Below are 16468 nucleotides of genomic sequence, written 5' to 3'. Positions count from 1 at the left end.
CGGTGACTCTAGTACACCTTAGCTCCACTGTGCCACGCCACCCGCGTAATAAGCTAAGCGCACACGAAATCGGCCGAGTCGGCTTCCATAAGCACGCAGTTTCGCATTAAAACCGTCGGAATTTCTGAGTGCACTCGTACAAAGTTTCGTCGCACCAGCAGCAGGCGACCGAAAACAATACGGTTAGTGGTTGCTTGATGTACAAGCGCGGTGTTTCCATGGCCAAAGTTTCGTAAATCTTAAGCAAAAAAAAAAAAAAAAAAAAAACACCTTTGACTTTATAGTTTTAAACAAATAACCTCACACATCTCATCTTTCGCTAGTGAAACGCTTATGCGTGAATTTAGCTCCCTCCCAATGTGTAGAAAAGAGAAAAGCCTTTTGTACCCTTTTTTTTTTAAATTCTAGTACGAGTTTTGCTCTGCTATATTGACGCCAGGTTTGTTTTCTGCATTTACATTCAGGTTTCACTCTCCGCTCCGTCCTTTTTAGTGTGGTTATTAATTTAATAAACGGCCCGATCATTTTTTTACCGTTCAATAGTTTCCACTTTCACTTCGCGGTTAGCGAAGTAAATAATAACAATAAAGAAAAGGTAAAGCCTGCCTCCGACTAACCGACGTGTGTTGCCCGGAAATTAGGATGTGATGGATCGCTCCTCTGTTCGATGTAATACGATACCGCTTGTAGAGGAGCGCGGGTGGTATGTGTGTGTGGTTGTTGGCGTTTCGTGCGATGCTTGCACTGCCTCCGGGAACACTAAGCTCCGTTTCACGTCAAGACGAACCACAGCGGACGCTACGAGTCTGTCGGAGCCAATCCAGTGCAGCGTTAGTGTCACGTGACAAAGTTTAGGGGGCGCAAGGACGCGCGAGCCGTTTACTCACGTGACGAGTTCAGGGCCCTTGGATTGGTTGAAATAGCTCGTACCGTAACCGCTCTTTTCCATCATTAGGTGAAACGAAGCATAGAACTTCCAAACTGCACGATCAATTTTTTTTTCTTTTTGCAAGCGATTTTTGACAATTGATGTTATAGAAAATTTACGTGTTAATAAACACAAACTCCATCAAGTTTGAAAGTTAAGGGACTAGAAGAAAAAGGGGTTATTTTTAATTCATACCTTTATTCCTCAGCGTTAATATTTGGAGAGACCGCGCACCTTTTGCCCTCGCCACGTAATCGCGTATGAAAAAAAAAAAAAAGGCATGGTAGGAGTTTGCATTATCTGAAACCCTTTTATTTTACTTTTTTTTGCTGGGTTATGTTTTTTTTTTGGTTTGTTGTTCTTAAATAAAATAGATTGAATGGTTTTGCCTCTTTTCTTTTTTTGGCGCAGATACGTCAATATTTTTTATCCCCGTATTTCTCGCACAGCCTGAAGAAACTATACATGGTGGAGTGATCTCACGTTTCGCCCGAATTTATAAATGTTAGCGGTCGGCGTACGTTGTCAAAATTTTGGAACTTCAACGTTATCTGATACGGGCGTTCAAAAATGAATTTCGCGAAGTTTGCTCCGGAAACTGAGCTCGTTATTGAAAGCAGCCCCTTCATGTATTTGCAGGCTCCATCCGACACCATTTAATCTTTTGAAAGTTAAAAGAATGTATTTATTAAATTCATAATACCGCCGGCCAAACTCCTGGGTCACGGAGGGAGCATTTTTAACCAACAAACGAGAAATGTAAGTATGCATGCAGTGCAACACTTCGCATATTCCATTTATCTTTTGGGCTGCAATATCTACAGCATGTAAACTAACGTTTTTAGAGCACTTAAGAAGGCTCGCAAAAAAAATCAGTTTCTGAAAGTATCACGCTGCAGTTTACTACGCTGGTTCAAGCAGGTGGAATAAGTTTACAGTAAAAAAATAAAATAATTAAATATACTTTGGAAAAAGAAAAGAAGGCAGAAACTTGTTTTGGGAGATTTATGCCGGCAATTCGCAGACGATGTACGCGTTGTGAGAAGTGCTGCCAACGAAGGAACAAAAAGAAAAAAAACGTTATAAGACGCAGCGAATTTCATAAATGGTCTATTCCTCAAGCTACGAACTGCCAGGTGCGAATGCCTCTCTATCCAGAATAACCGTCGAATGGCAGGCTTCCACAAGAAGGCGAAAGGGCGCCAACGAGAAGCATTACCTCGGTCGCCAGTGCAGGAGCTCCGCACAGGGCTCCTGCTTGGCCTGGACACTGGACACAAACTTGGACACCTGGCGAAAAAGTCGGCGAGGAATTTGACCGCCATGATTCACCGACGTCGAGGTCAAGCGCGGCGCCGGCCAATCACGGCCGCCGAATTCCTCCGCAACTTTTATTGGCCAAGTGTCCGGATTAGGGGCCCTGAACTTTGCGGCATCAGTCGCTCTCCTAGGGGCAGCCAGGCAAACTCGATCCTTCGTCGCTAGGGTGAGCTCCAGTCGTACGCGTGGCTTTCACCGACGTCACATCAGCTGCCATTGTAGGGTGGACTCCTTGCTGCCGAGCACGTATACCCTTCAGCGTATAATTTGCACCATCGAATTTGCTTTTCTTGGCTAGAATTGAAGTAGGAATGACGGCCAGCACGGTGCGATGACCTCACGTCCGAGCCATCTGTTGACTAGAGTCGATAAATGAGCCATGCCTCGGAGTAAAGACACTTCAGCCATCTTGGTGCGCTCAAGATCATTGTTGCCAGTTGTCTAAAGATTTATCTGAAGTCGCAAGAGACGGTTTTCAGTCCTCCAGACATTTTGAAAACAGTCAGCGACAGGATGAAAAAGATATCCCTTGAGGTTCCTGCCATCGTATCTCAAATTAGCTGCCTTACGATCGCCGACAGACACTTTTCAAAAGTTCGCACCAACGACTTCCCGAGGCCATTGCTTGATCACATACTCTGAGCACGTATTGGAGACGAGCGTTGAGTCAGCGTTCGGCGAGAATTCGGATCCAATCAACGCGCTCCGTCTGCAAGCCAATGGCGAACGCCAATTTTGCCCGACGGACTTTTGAAAGCGGTTCTGTTGCGCCCACCCTGCACTAAACACCCAAAATGTCGGCGCGCGCGCGCGAAATCGTTTTGTAAACGGCGCGTTGGTGGTATGTATTCGCTCTGCGACACTTTTTGGGGCACGTGCCACGGCGTCGTCAACGTACCTGGATGCCGTCTTTCCACCACGTGATCAGCGGCGGAGGGTCGCCCCTGGCGGTGCAGCTGAGAACTACGGAGTCCCCCGCTGACACGTTGAAGACCGATCGGCCGCCCTCGATCTTCGCAGGAACTGCAACGAGAATAGAAAACAAAAATGATTAAATTCAAAACATTTCTTTTTCCGGTACAGGACACACAGTAAACGTTATAACCTACAGTTACCGAGATCTTATAAAGCGGGGGTTCTTCGGCGCTCTTAACGGCTGATGCCTCAATCTGATTGGATGATGAACGATAATGAGATGTACGTAGTTCGCCATGCCCAGCGCTTCTAAAACTGCCGGTGAGTATAATAGAAAATTGCAGGGGGGAATCGGACTTTTGCGCGCTGTCAACTTTATCCATTGACCCGTGGAACGAGTTCCGAGCATGCGCAGTGGCGCCTTCCGTCACTCGCGGAATGTCATCCATCGCGCATGCGTCGACGGTCCACTGGCTCGGCAGTTTTTTTCGGCCGCTTTATAAGCTGTAGAGTGGTGTATACGAGGAGAAAAAGGGGAGGGGAGGGGGGGGTACCAAAAGAAGAACGCATTTTGATTTCTGCAACATCGCGTATTTATTATTGTGTATTTAAATTTTAGTCACCTTCACAGTGCTCTCCGCCTGATGCAACACACTTGTGGCAACGTCCTTTTTTTTTTCAGAACTATTTAAAATGTTTTTTTTTTTTTAACTCGTTGATGTTCACGCTTTTCGGTACTTCTGCCAATTTTTGTTTCACCGCGTCTACATCGGCAAACTTGTTCATTATGATAACTGTTTTTTTTTCGTTTCGGGAAACAAAAAACGCCACATGGGGCGAGGTCGAGTGTATGGAGAGAGTAGGGCACGGGAATCATGCCGTTTTTTGGGGTCAAGAAACTGCCGAATACACAGCGCGGTGTGTGGTCAGAATGACAACATAAATTGTTTTGAGACAGCTTCGTTCACCATGACAACGCGCCTGTACACACCGTAGCGTCTGCCCTTAAAGGAGTCATGAAACGATATCGGGTTGGTGTGCTCATAACTTTACAGAGGCGTACTGGTCCTATACCGGCCCAAGTATGCTCGCGTCTGAAGCTTCTTTGTCGTGGTGAAATTGCGAGAATAAAAGGAGACTATTTCTTTCAGCCTTGCCTTCGCACAGCTTGATGACGTGATTGTGGGACCGAAATCGCCCGCCTGACAACAGTCGAGCGCGGCCCATGGATTAGACACAAAAACTGCGCGATCGCTGGACTTCGGCTCGTGGCAATCAATGCCCCGACGTACTCCAACAATGCCTGGAGCCCAGCACGCGTTTTCCAGTTTGCCAACAACAGCGGCGGTGTAATTAACGTTGGCGGCTTAAGATAAGCACGTGACCGCTTGCTCTAGCTCCGAGTTGAGGGGATGAACGATGCTCATATTTCTCGAATATTATTGGCGACTGCGATAACTTCGAAAGAAAAGCTAAGGCAAGCTTATGAGCTTATGCAGTCATTAACGTTAGAGAGTGATTCTAAGTAGTTTTTAGCGAAAGTAGAAAAATAGTTTTATGGCCGCTCTAATCCCTGGAAGAAATGTTTAGTATTTCTCGAATATCCAAGTATTTGCGTACGAGTACACGTTCCGTAAGGTCACTCAAATGGGCAGAATCCAAAGTATTACTTTAATCTGCTTTCCAGATAATTGATTCAGAGTTTCCAGTGACGTCGATATTAGGACTGCATCTATGGAAGTGCTATGCGTTAAATATGATCATGTTGATAGCTTTGCTACAGGCTATGTTATTTAGACACTGAAGATCTGTGTATATTCGAATTTTCGTATAGTGGTTTAGAATAATGCGAGATTAGATATTAGCACCGAGGTGAGCTGTGATATTCGTATTTTTCGAAGTGTCGATCGCGGTGGGCAGAGCCGTATATAGAGAGAGTTTGTACATTGATTGGGAAGTATAGGAGGCAAATGAGGTGGCGCCATTGGTCGAAAGCGGGCTGGGCGTGTTCCAAGGCGTCTTCAGAAATTCGAACGGGGCCAAGCAGAAGCCAGAAATATTACCCTGGCGGTGGTTGCGAGAAACGATATCAATTAGTGCGTCGGAGTAACTCTCGGTGACTGAAAATGTGGTGCACGTGATGTTCGAATCACGAATCATGGTGGAAGAACGCGACTAGCGGAACGATCGACATAATCCGTACGCCAGGCGCCCAAGACCGGGAATCTACCGTCCAAGCGGTCACACACCATCCGAGCGGTCACACTCTGTCCCAGCAAAACAAAGTTCGAGCGGCGCATTCGTTTCTTACATCTTTTTTTGCGTGATCATAATCGAAACATCACGTGCACCATATTTTCAACCATGAAGAGTATACATTAAACCTCACGCTCTTATTAGACCTGCTTCTCGCTTCCACCACTAGGGGACTCTTTTCGGCTTCTGGTTGGCCAAGAGAGCATGCCAAGCCCTCCACCTGCGTCTGGTGCACGCCCTGGCTTTGTCCGCACCTCCCATTGACCAAACTCTCTCTATACATGGCTCTGGCGCAGGGTTAACCTCGTCAAGTGCGCTTCTTACCAAGCACCAGTGCACTGCGGGAAAGCAACACCCGCCGAAGCGAGCTCCACAGACGTTGTTTCTCCGCAGTGCACCGGTGCTCACAAAGAAGCATGCTCAACGTGGCTAACTCGCCGCAACCAACATGATTTTGAAAACTAAAAGTATCGCAATCGCATGCGCAGGAGAAAAACGCCGTTTCAAAGCAGGATGAAACACGTGCACGCTTGGTGTGTTTAAGAAGAAACGGAATCTTTGTGAATGTCGTTACCTGTGTTGCAGTAAAATTTTCAAAATTAAGCTGGCTCATGTGAAAGGGTTTATGTTAGGCAGAGATGCCCTGGCAGCCTACGTTCGTCATTTGTGACTTCTTTTGTTTTTCTGAATTCACCAATGAAGGGAGGATATTATCAGCATATAGCACGCTTTCAATTGGGTATAGCTCGCATCTCTTTAGGTATAATTTGTTTTCTAAAATCTGTCGTTTACTTGTCATCTCAATTTAGGCGCTGCACTCCCTGAGCACACAGTCTATAAATCTAGAGACATTAAAATTAACTTGGCTTAGAAATGAACACGTTAAACTTTTGGAACAACCTTCGCGAGCTCAGTTGAATTTTCATTTAAGTATGGTGGGACAGGAGTGGAAGGCTCGGAAAAACTATTTGCTATTCGATTCGAAACTATTCGGCCAAAAACTATTCATCACTTTTTATCCGCTTCGAGCTCAAAAACTCCTATTCGCACATGCCTACTGAACATAAAATTAAAGTCTCTTCAGCACGTCACGGGTCAGACATATTTTAGACATTTTCTCCGTTTCATTTTGAAGTGCTTAGCCAAAAGTGTAGGACAGTGTTCGAAGTCCTAGAAGGATCTTGTGGAACCGAGACACACACAACAAGACTCAGAGACTTATTTTTTCTTCTAATGAAAAAAAAGGACCTCGCAATAGAAAAACAAGATAAAGAAGTGGTAAGACAGAAAATGCAGCTTGGCAGCTGCCCGCAGGTGTGTGTTCTTTGCATCAAAATGCGAGTAAAACACGCGCCATGCGCACGAACATTCAAGATAGCACTTGACAGAAGCTCTCTAGTGAAACGGGCGTCAGTGTATGGTTCCGTGTTTTCGGTAAATACCGATAAACCCCAAAAATTAACCCCTGAACGGGTTTTTATCGAAATCGGGAAAAGCCGATCAAAACCCCAAATATTAGCTATCCTTCAACAATGATTAAAAAAAAAGTAACAAAACGTTTTCCGGAAAGAAAATACGTCTACAGCTTTATCTTAATTTGGGATTTACCATGTCCTAGTTTCTTCAACATGAGCCCCAATAAACACCAATTTTTCGTTCAACACACACACATTTCCCACGCATGAAAGAAAATTGTAAAAAAACAAAAACGAGATAACATTTAAGAATTCGAGGAAATATTAACAACGACATCACGGATCTCTATTTATAAGATATACAGTATACTGTTCGCCAGTAGGGTTCTGAGAGCCGTTCTCCCCCGACAGCTGCCGCCACGACCTTAACTGGCACGTCTTCACTTTGCCGCAAGTTTTCGTCGTCTGCTTACTTTGACGAGAGCCAAGAAGAGACCTCCCCCACGATGTCTCGGCTTGACAAGCTCCTTGACGCGCATTCAAAACGACGACACATAGAGGCAAAGCGGGAGACACTCGTCATTGAAAGATAGCGGCAAAGAAAAAGGGAAAGAGAGAGAGAGAGAGCCAAGCGTGACGACATTGTCGTCCTCCGGTGTAGCAGACGATGAAAGCCTGCCTCACGACGCGCATTAACGATTCGACAGGGCGACCGTAATGGACGGCTACCCATTGGACGCCCGTCGCTGTTGTCGCCTTGTTGCAGGAGACGCTGTGCGGAGCACTTTGCGACGCTGCTTCTATCGTGGGCGACTTTAGATGAGAACGGCTAACGTTTCCCGAATGTAGTGCATCAAGAACCCATTCGTCCGACGGTGCGCCCGTCAATCGTGAGCCTCCGAACACTGAAGCGCGAGTTGTCTACCCACCTGGTTTCCTGCAATTATTCGCTAAACACCGTAGAGTTCAACTTCACATACCGCGTGTTTCAGCGACGAGTTAAAAAAAAAAAAAAAGAAATTCCTGACAATTAGGTGGTTCAGGAAAAAACGAAACTTTTTTCGGGAACAAGTTGCCAGCCACGGCGGACGACATGGTTTAAGAAGAAAATAACTAGCTAAATAATCAACTAAAATTTATTCAGTAACCCTTGAAATAGTAGGAATAAATGTGGTTTCAATTAAAACTTGCTGAGCATCATTGAAAACCCCTTAATCAGTCAATTTTAGGAAGACTTAAGCACGTTTGAAGCGCGGGAGTGCGCTAAAGTTCCCACTTTCGTAGCAGGCACAAGGCTGGTGATACGAAAATGCGGATGGTAAGAACACCAACTCCCGTCTTTAACCCCCCTCCCCCCCTTTTTTTTTTTTCTCTTGGTGCGCACGAAGCCCTTAGTTTTGAATCGTAAAATTCGTCATGTTCACCAATAACAACAACAAAAAAAGTTAATGTGCACTATTGTCAAAATGTGCAAAATGTCTTTATTTAATATTTCTCTGTTCGTGATAAAATAGAAAAATAGAAAGAAAAGGGAGCAGCTTGTTTGCGAGAGCGTGACAAAAGTAATTTTTGTGGAACTCGCTTGCTGAGCGAGCGTGATTTTTCCATGCCGAGGGCTCCAACTGAGTTGGACGCTCGGTGAGAAGCTGTCGGCAAGGTTGCCGACCGCCGCGATTGGCAAGCTCCAAAGTCAAGCGCGACACTGGCCAGTCGCGGCGGTTAGTGATCTCACCAACTTCCTCTCCGACACGTGAACTTAGAGCCCCAGTATTTCACTTCTCAGGCGGAAGATATACACGCTATGCACACCTGCCAGATTACAGCCACCGTTGCTGACCTTCCCCTGTCTTACTCAGTGGCTCAGTGGCCGAGCCACTGGGGCGGCGTTGTCGAGCTTCCACAAAGGCCAATGCTGGAGACAAGGACAGAGTAGAATCTAAAATGGCTATAACCTGCCCTGCTGCGGTAATGATGAAGTGAGGTAAACGTAGTAAGGAGGAAACAAAAACTTATAGTCGGTTATGGCGGCGCCCATGGACAGCTTCTATACAAAACGTCCATGCGCACAACCGGCCGGGTGAAATTTGGGAATCTACTTGTTCATAAACGTGCTTTTGTTTCCCCTCTGGTAGATGGATGCATTGATGGATGGATGGCAGTGGGTATACCGCTTGCATTGGGTGGCAGCTTGCGCCCTCTACCTTACGAAACGTTCTCAACCAGGAGCATTCTGCACGTTTTCAAACGCGCGTGTTGGCGTCCGCTCGCTTCGTGGGACTACGATGTTCTCTGAGAAAGCATCGAACCACCAATCGGGGTACTTGGAACTATGTAGTTTTTGCTTTTCATTGTAATTTTTGTTCTTTAGTCACTGATAGGATAGGAACGGCAGGGCTCCTTTTTCGAGTGTCCGGCCTCCAGCGTGCCGTTCTTAGGCTGCGCGTGCACACGTAAGGCTCACGTTATCCAAGGTAGCAACTTGTATAGAAACTCGCGCTAGAGGTGGGACTACCGAAGGACCTCCTTGCAGTTCTCATCCCTGTCAGTGATGATAAAACAGAATGCAGTGTGCAGGGGGTCAAACTCCCGCGAAAGCGATCAAAAGAGATAAACCACTGGAAGACGATACCCTCCTCTCCAATCGACATTTTGGACGAGATCTTTCGGAATTAATCTCTCTCCTCCACCGCCGAACGCGGGAGGGGCTTAGCGGCTGTATCGTGTAGCACGTAAGTCCACGATAAAAAGGAAATAAAAAAAGAAGCGAGAACGCATAAGATTCGAGACACGAGTCTTAAGAGGAACTTAGTCTCAAATTTCGGTTCCCACCTCCTTTTTTTCTTCTCCCCTGCTTGAACACGGTAATCTTACGTCCGACGGTTTGTCTAGCTGGGAAGAATACAAACGGTTACTGGAAGGGTGCCCGAGTGGATATCTAATTCCTATGTGCCCCTATTTTCATTACGCCAAGCGACGCAGACTCGATTACTATTTTTTTATATAGTTTTTGTTAGTATCTTGTTTTTATACATTCTGTCTCATCTCACCGTGGACCGCAGCTCAAGCTACGAGCCGTCGGAACGAATCCAAAGTCGGGAGAGTGTCACGTGCCTGTTGAAAAGAGGTACATCGACGCGCTGGGCTCAGTCACGTTATGCATTCGCAGAGCTGGATTGGCTGGGATGGCTGGTGGCGTCCAGCGAGGTCCATCAACGCGAAGCGGCATCCCCATCCGCAAACAAAATAAAGAAAAACCGCCGAAACGCGCGAAGGAGGGTAAAGATGGAACGAAAAAAACAAGTGAACGACGGAGGAAAAGAAAAGAAAGAGGAGTTGAAGACAAGGTCTTGGGGTAGTCTAATCCATGGGAGGCTTCATCAGACGCTTTATATTCAGCTTTGAAAAGATCCAGTCCGTGCCACGAAACAGGATAGTTTTTTTAGGTTTTTTTTTATGGCGCGCCAAGTTTACGTCTATGAAACTATAGAGTCCGTTCGTGAAAAACATAAAACAAGAAGATAAACACAAGCACAAAAGGATCGGTCGCCACCGTACGAGGAATAAGAAACTCGAACCTCGCCTTTAATTTCAGTTTTGCTGCGAGCAATTGGAATGCTCCGTGCCTGCGCGAAATTATGCCGAATGGAAAAAAAGGTATGCTAAGCCACTGTATTGAGAAGAGTAGGAAAATAAAAGGATTTTGGTTATTTTATTGCTAGTGTTATTACTATTTCTTTTAGTTCGTCGAACCTTTTCTTTTTTTTTATAGCAAATGTATGTTTGTCAGTGCGTGCGTGCGCGCGCGTACCCATGGAAATCCGTTTGCCTTTGTTTCCGAGTCACGGTTGTTGTTTTTTTTTTTCTCTCTTTCGCACGGCGGCGTTCCAAAGAGGGCACGATTTCGAAAGATTGGGTCTTTTTCGTCGAGTGGAATATTATTCCAAAATAAATTTATTCCAAAATAAACGCGGGGTCAGCGGGGAGAAGTAATATTGCAAGGGGAAAAAAAATAGGTGTAGAGATCTGAGGACAGTATTACGCCCCGCACTTCGTTCCATTACGCCATAAACTTTACAGGACGGAAATATAAGTGGGGCGAGGGTGAGGCTAAAACTAAGAAAAGACAAACAGGACGATAATTTCTTTGAGATGTAAATAGCGAAGTGCCAGTGGAGACTGGATGTTCCGACTCCTCGGCGCCGCTAGGCCGGACAAATAGTGCTAAAAAGTTAAAAAAAAAGTGAAAGCCGTTTACAACTCCCTGTAACACCGAATTAGAGCGCAGCTCTTGAGGAGGAGGAGGGAAGGGTACTGGGGGGTGAAGTGACCTGGGGGGGTCACGTGACCTTGGGGAGTCACGTGACCATGCCGATGATGTCATCAGTGACGTCACCAGTGACGATGACGATGCGGACTCCGATGACGTCATCAGCGATGATGACGATGACGATGCGGATGTCGGTGACGTCATCAGTGACGTCACTGATGGCGTCATCTGTGATGATGACGATGCGGATGCCCCCCGAAGTCACGTGACACCCCCAGGTCACGTGACCCCCGCCGAGGTCACGTGACCTCCCCGATGACGTCATCGTCACTGATGACGTCACCGGCATCCGCATCGTCATCGTCATCATCACTGATGACGTCATCAGTGACGTCACTGATGACTTCACCGGCATCCGCATCGTCATCGTCATCATCACTGATGACGTCATCAGTGACGTCACTGATGACGTCACCGGCATCCGCATCGTCATCGTCATCATCACTGATGACGTCATCAGTGACGTCACTGATGACGCCAGTGATGATGACGATGACGATGCGGATGCCGGTGACGTCATCGGGGAGGTCACGTGACTTCGGCGGGGGTCACGTGACTTCGGGGGGGGGGGGGGGGGTCACGTGACCTCGGGGGGGGTCACGTGACCTCGGGGGGGGGGGGGGGTTACGCGACCTCGGGGGGTCACGTGACTTCAGGGGGGTCACGTGACTTTGGGTGTCACGTGACCTTGGGGTGACCTTGCGGGTCACGTGACCTTGGGATGACCTTGGGGGCCACGTGACCTTGGGATGACCTTGGTTACGCCGACGGCGACGGCGACGGCGACGCCGACGGCGACGCCAACGGCGACGCCAACGGCGACGCCGACGCCGCTCAAGCCGAGAACGGGCCCCTAAGAGCTGCGCTCTAAAAAAAAAGAAAGAAAAAAAGGGAAACGGAGTAGACAGAACGGATGTTGAGAAGTATTCCATCTCTCTCGGATGAAAAAGGAATGATATTCGATTCGAAGCTTACAAGAACCTCAATGTCTACCGGATTAGTCCTATTGCCATAAAACAAATCCGAGCGCCATGATGAAAAGTGAGAAATGAAACACTAAAATGCTCTTTCATCTGACTACTGGCATATAGGTGACTGTGTGTGTATATGTGTGTGTGTGCATGTTTGTTGTGACAAGTACCTTGTACAATGTGGTCTGATATAATATATTAAAATTAGGGCTGTGAAATTATTAAACTGTTTGGCCGATTTATTAATTAACGGTTAATCGGATAATTACGACAGTCCATTTTTTTACATTTCCGGTTCTAGTATGTAAATGAAGATCAATGTATTCACTACCAATTATAATCTTCACAAGCTAACAAGTCAGAAGTGGACACTGGGGTTTTCTCAGAGCATATCATCTTTGTCGTTGTCAAAGCCAACATGAATTAATTGCTGGGTAGACTTCCGCCCCTCCGGGACGCATACGTTTCGAAGGTATACACAACCGAGATTCACGTGTAAATGTACGACACCGTATATACTATATTCGCCGTTTAATTTCCCGCTGAAAAAAACAACAACAAAAAACATTCCATCTCGTTTGCGTGCTGTTTCATTTTCAGTGTTCAAAAGCGCATCGTCACGGCGCTATAAACGACTACACCAATCATACACAGCGAATGCACCGCGATCCTGCGGGTCTGTTTTTTTTTGTATTATTATGCGTGATAGGTTTAGCCGGTGACAACGTTTATCGTGGTTAACCAATGCTGAAGCTCTCATAGCATGGAGCATCGCCGACCTTTTTGAGCTGGTTTAAGATCTACCCAACTTCTGCCGCAGGGCGCTCTCCGGCGCCACAGTCCACGGGAGCTTGGACAGTTGGAAGTTGGGACACCGAGACGACAGCGACACTCGCGTTCGCTCACGTCTTTCCTCGGCATTTCTACCACCAACCGCCATGCAGGATCGCGACATCCGACGGCGCGACACTCCGTCTTTCGTGACGTCGTTTGTTGCCACTTCGAGACCACTTTTGATCTGTGGACAAGAAAGGACGCTAAACACACCAGTCGAAGACCAGGTTCGGCTCCATCTTGGAGGATCGCCAGCACTACCTCCGGGATTGTTGTCTTTTGAAGGTCCTATTCGGCTACAACAGGGCATCGAACCCGCTCAGCATCGTTGAAGATGGCGGCGAGCGATCGAGAAGAAGAGACGATTTGCCACGGGAATGATGGGGAGGGTATAGCGGAGGAGAAGGAAATGGTTTTGGTGACTTCCGACGGGTTGCAACACGAAGACGTGTGAAATGCCAATGATGGTGCCGCGGTGGTTCCTCGATGACCGCCACACAAGGCTTCACATCGGGAAGAAAATTGTATTTTTTTTTTCACTTCGCAATTACGCGGGGAAGACCCAGTATTTCGGGAAAGGTGGCCGGTTTTCACTCACTTGTGCAAAAAAAAAAAAAAAAAATACAACCCCCGAAATTTTTTAATGTTGAAATCATTGCATTGCCCTTGTAACTCGTGCCGCACCATTGCGGTCATTGCAAAAGAGAAAAAAAGAAAGAACACAATGGGATTCTGCTTTTCTGCTGCAAAATAGAAAACGTACACTGCAGCTTGTTCCCGTGCCATTCTTTCCAAAAGGAAGCGGGGAATTCAGGGATAACTCCCCTTCGCGGGATCCACGCGTTCTCCGCGTCCCCTACCAAACACTCGGGGGAGATATCCCTTCCAGACCGCCATTCCAGAAGAGCCTCAGGCGACTCAGCGGATCCTCCCCAAGAAGACCGTCCCTACCAGGCGTTGTACCCATGACTGTAAGCTGGCAGTGTAGTGCGAGTTACGTGCCCGTAGAACCAGTTATGAGTCTACCTTCCCCAAGTGATCACGCTCCCGCCCGTAGAGACGCGCAGAGAACGGCGTCATGTGACAAAAAGGAGGCGGTTGATTCGTCCGACGAGCGCGTAGCTCCCACCGTACTGTCACATTTGGGCTCAAGGGAGTGCAGTCGCGTCCCTCGCGCAGCCACAACGGACCCACGACACCGCGGAGATTGATTCCCAGATGGGACGCGGCGACCAGGATTCCTAATGACGGACGGTCTGAGAGGATGCAGAGAAGCGTCCACCGTCTTTTGATTTCTTGAACGAAACTACAGCCACTATATGTACCTTCCCGGCGCTTATCACCCGGACGAAAAATGCTGAGTCACTGGCTACGTTTACATGGATGCGACAGCAACGCATCGGATCCGGTTAGCGAATCGGATCTACTTCAACCACAACGTTTACATGGATTCGGATTGACCCGTAGCGGCACCTCGTGTCGAAGGATCACAACGCAAACCTCGTGACCACGTGACCTTCAGCTTGTTTCCGAGGGGTCCGGTTTGCCTAGCGGCATGCAAAGCAAAGCTCCCATAATCCCTCGTTCGAGCACTCGATTCGATCCGCTAGCGTATACCAGGAGAGTCTCGATTGGGATTGACCATCTCGAACCACCCCGTCCCAGCGGATCGGGTAGGATCGGATCCGATCCGATCCGAGTTGTTTACATGGACCGATTCGATTCGTTAACTGGATCCGGTGCGCTGCAGTCACATCCATGTAAACGTAGCCAATTTTACGGGATGAGGACGATTCGTCACATGCGCACTCGTCACAGGACGATTGGACACAGGACGATTCGTCGCATAGGATCATTCGTCACAGGATGACTCGTCATGCGGGCAACTGGTCACATCGATCGGGCAGGGGACGATAGTAAATCACAAATTTCAACAACAACCCACATTCGCTGATGAGGAGTTTCACGACTTCCCACTTAGGTTAGGAAAACTAATCTTACAATACTCCGCTTTTACTTTCATTATATTACGAGGCTTCAGCAGGTTTATCTCAGTTGCTGGCTTGAATGAGCAATAATCCGACTCAGCCAAATCAGTTGTTACTTGTGCCTTGCATACCCCTATTTGACAAAATCAATAAGTATCGGAATTCTTTCTGCTGCATGTGTACGAGTACCCCTCGTGCAGCAGCATGGCTCCACCTCTCTCTGTTGCGATCACCTCCATCCTTTTGAATGTAGTCCGAGTTAAAAAAAAAAGTCGCTCTTATATGGCCTCCGCATTCACCGTTTGGGACGGATCCAGAAACTAAAACGTTTGTTACAAATTCTTTGACCTTGAGAAGCGAAAGACATGCTCAGATAAGAGGTGACCCACTTTGTCAGGCCAAACCAACATTCAATGTTCGGGACCGAACCAGAAGCTAAAACGTTTGTTACAAATTCTTCGCCTTTCAGAAGTCAAGCACATAGTAATATATGAGGTGAGCCACTTTGTCCGCCCGAACCAAATTGAGCAATACATTTTTTGGGGGACGAACTATTGTGGGACTGGTTGGCCGCGTGACGAGTCATCCTATGACGAATGTTCCTGTGTGACGAATCGTCCTGTGACCAATCGTCCTGTGACGAGTGCGCATGTGACGAATGAACCGTATCCCCAATTTTACGTGACAGTTCAGATCGTGCGCTATACAGCCCAGTAGACGACGATCGCGGCGCGCAAATGACGATTATATGCGAAGCGCTAATTCGTCTGCTTCTTGCGCAGAGTTTGCATTGACAGGCGTTGACGTCAGAACGCCGAGCTGTGATTGTATCTGATTGAAAGGATAGTGGGTAGACTTCAATATTAGCTACTAAAGCCACTAAATGTGCTCCGCTCACAGTATCCGCACTCCGTTCCCCGAAATTGTTGTGGGCGCCGCCATTTTGGCTCGTATGCGAGCAGACGCAACTGCCGATCGTCATGATTCGAAAGTGCGACTTCCTCAGGATTAGATTCGATGTTAGGAAGGTCATGCAATATTGCTTTGCTCTGTCGCGAACTGTTTAAACATTTATGGAGGGCGGAAAAGCGTTTCTTGTGATTTCAGATAAAGCTTCAGATAACTGGCAACCATGGTTTTAAGACACAATATGGCCGAGTGTGGTTACTCTGTAGCGTAGCTTATTTAGTGGCACTACTAGCTACCTTGAAGTCTCCCCAACGTCCTTCCGATCTGAGCCAATCAGAGCTCCGCATTCTGACCTTACCGCAACATCTGCGCAAAAAGCGGACGAATTTGCGCTCGGTACTGGAATGGCACGACGTGGCGAGCCCCGAGAGCATCTTCTTATCGCTGCGCAGCAAATGAGATTGCTGCATCGGCCGAAATGAATTTGAAATAGCGAATTATTTTTGGCTTTGGGGAAATGTTAGAAAAGGAAAAAGAAGTCGGCCACGATTTCAAGGAGAAAATCGAGGCCGACGAAGTCCGCGAAGACGTGCATGCTTGAGAAC

General features: G+C 47.3%; 1 protein-coding gene across 1 annotated transcript in view; it reads right to left on the bottom strand.

Annotated features, from left to right (window-relative positions):
- LOC8028242 (tyrosine-protein kinase transmembrane receptor Ror2) overlaps positions 1-16468 on the bottom strand; it is a 352900-nt gene that overhangs the window by 74847 nt on the left and 261585 nt on the right. The window contains exon 3 of the mRNA XM_029976164.4: positions 3147-3271. Within this exon, the coding sequence (XP_029832024.2) occupies positions 3147-3271 (125 nt within the window). The remainder of the gene's footprint in view (positions 1-3146; positions 3272-16468) is intronic.

This window comes from Ixodes scapularis, unplaced genomic scaffold, assembly GCF_016920785.2.
Source record: "Ixodes scapularis isolate PalLabHiFi unplaced genomic scaffold, ASM1692078v2 PGA_scaffold12__126_contigs__length_90152505, whole genome shotgun sequence".
In the NCBI taxonomy this organism is placed as follows: Eukaryota; Metazoa; Arthropoda; class Arachnida; order Ixodida; family Ixodidae; genus Ixodes; species Ixodes scapularis.
The sequence above is the reverse complement of the archived record's forward strand: the minus strand, read 5'-3'. Positions and strand labels throughout refer to the sequence as shown.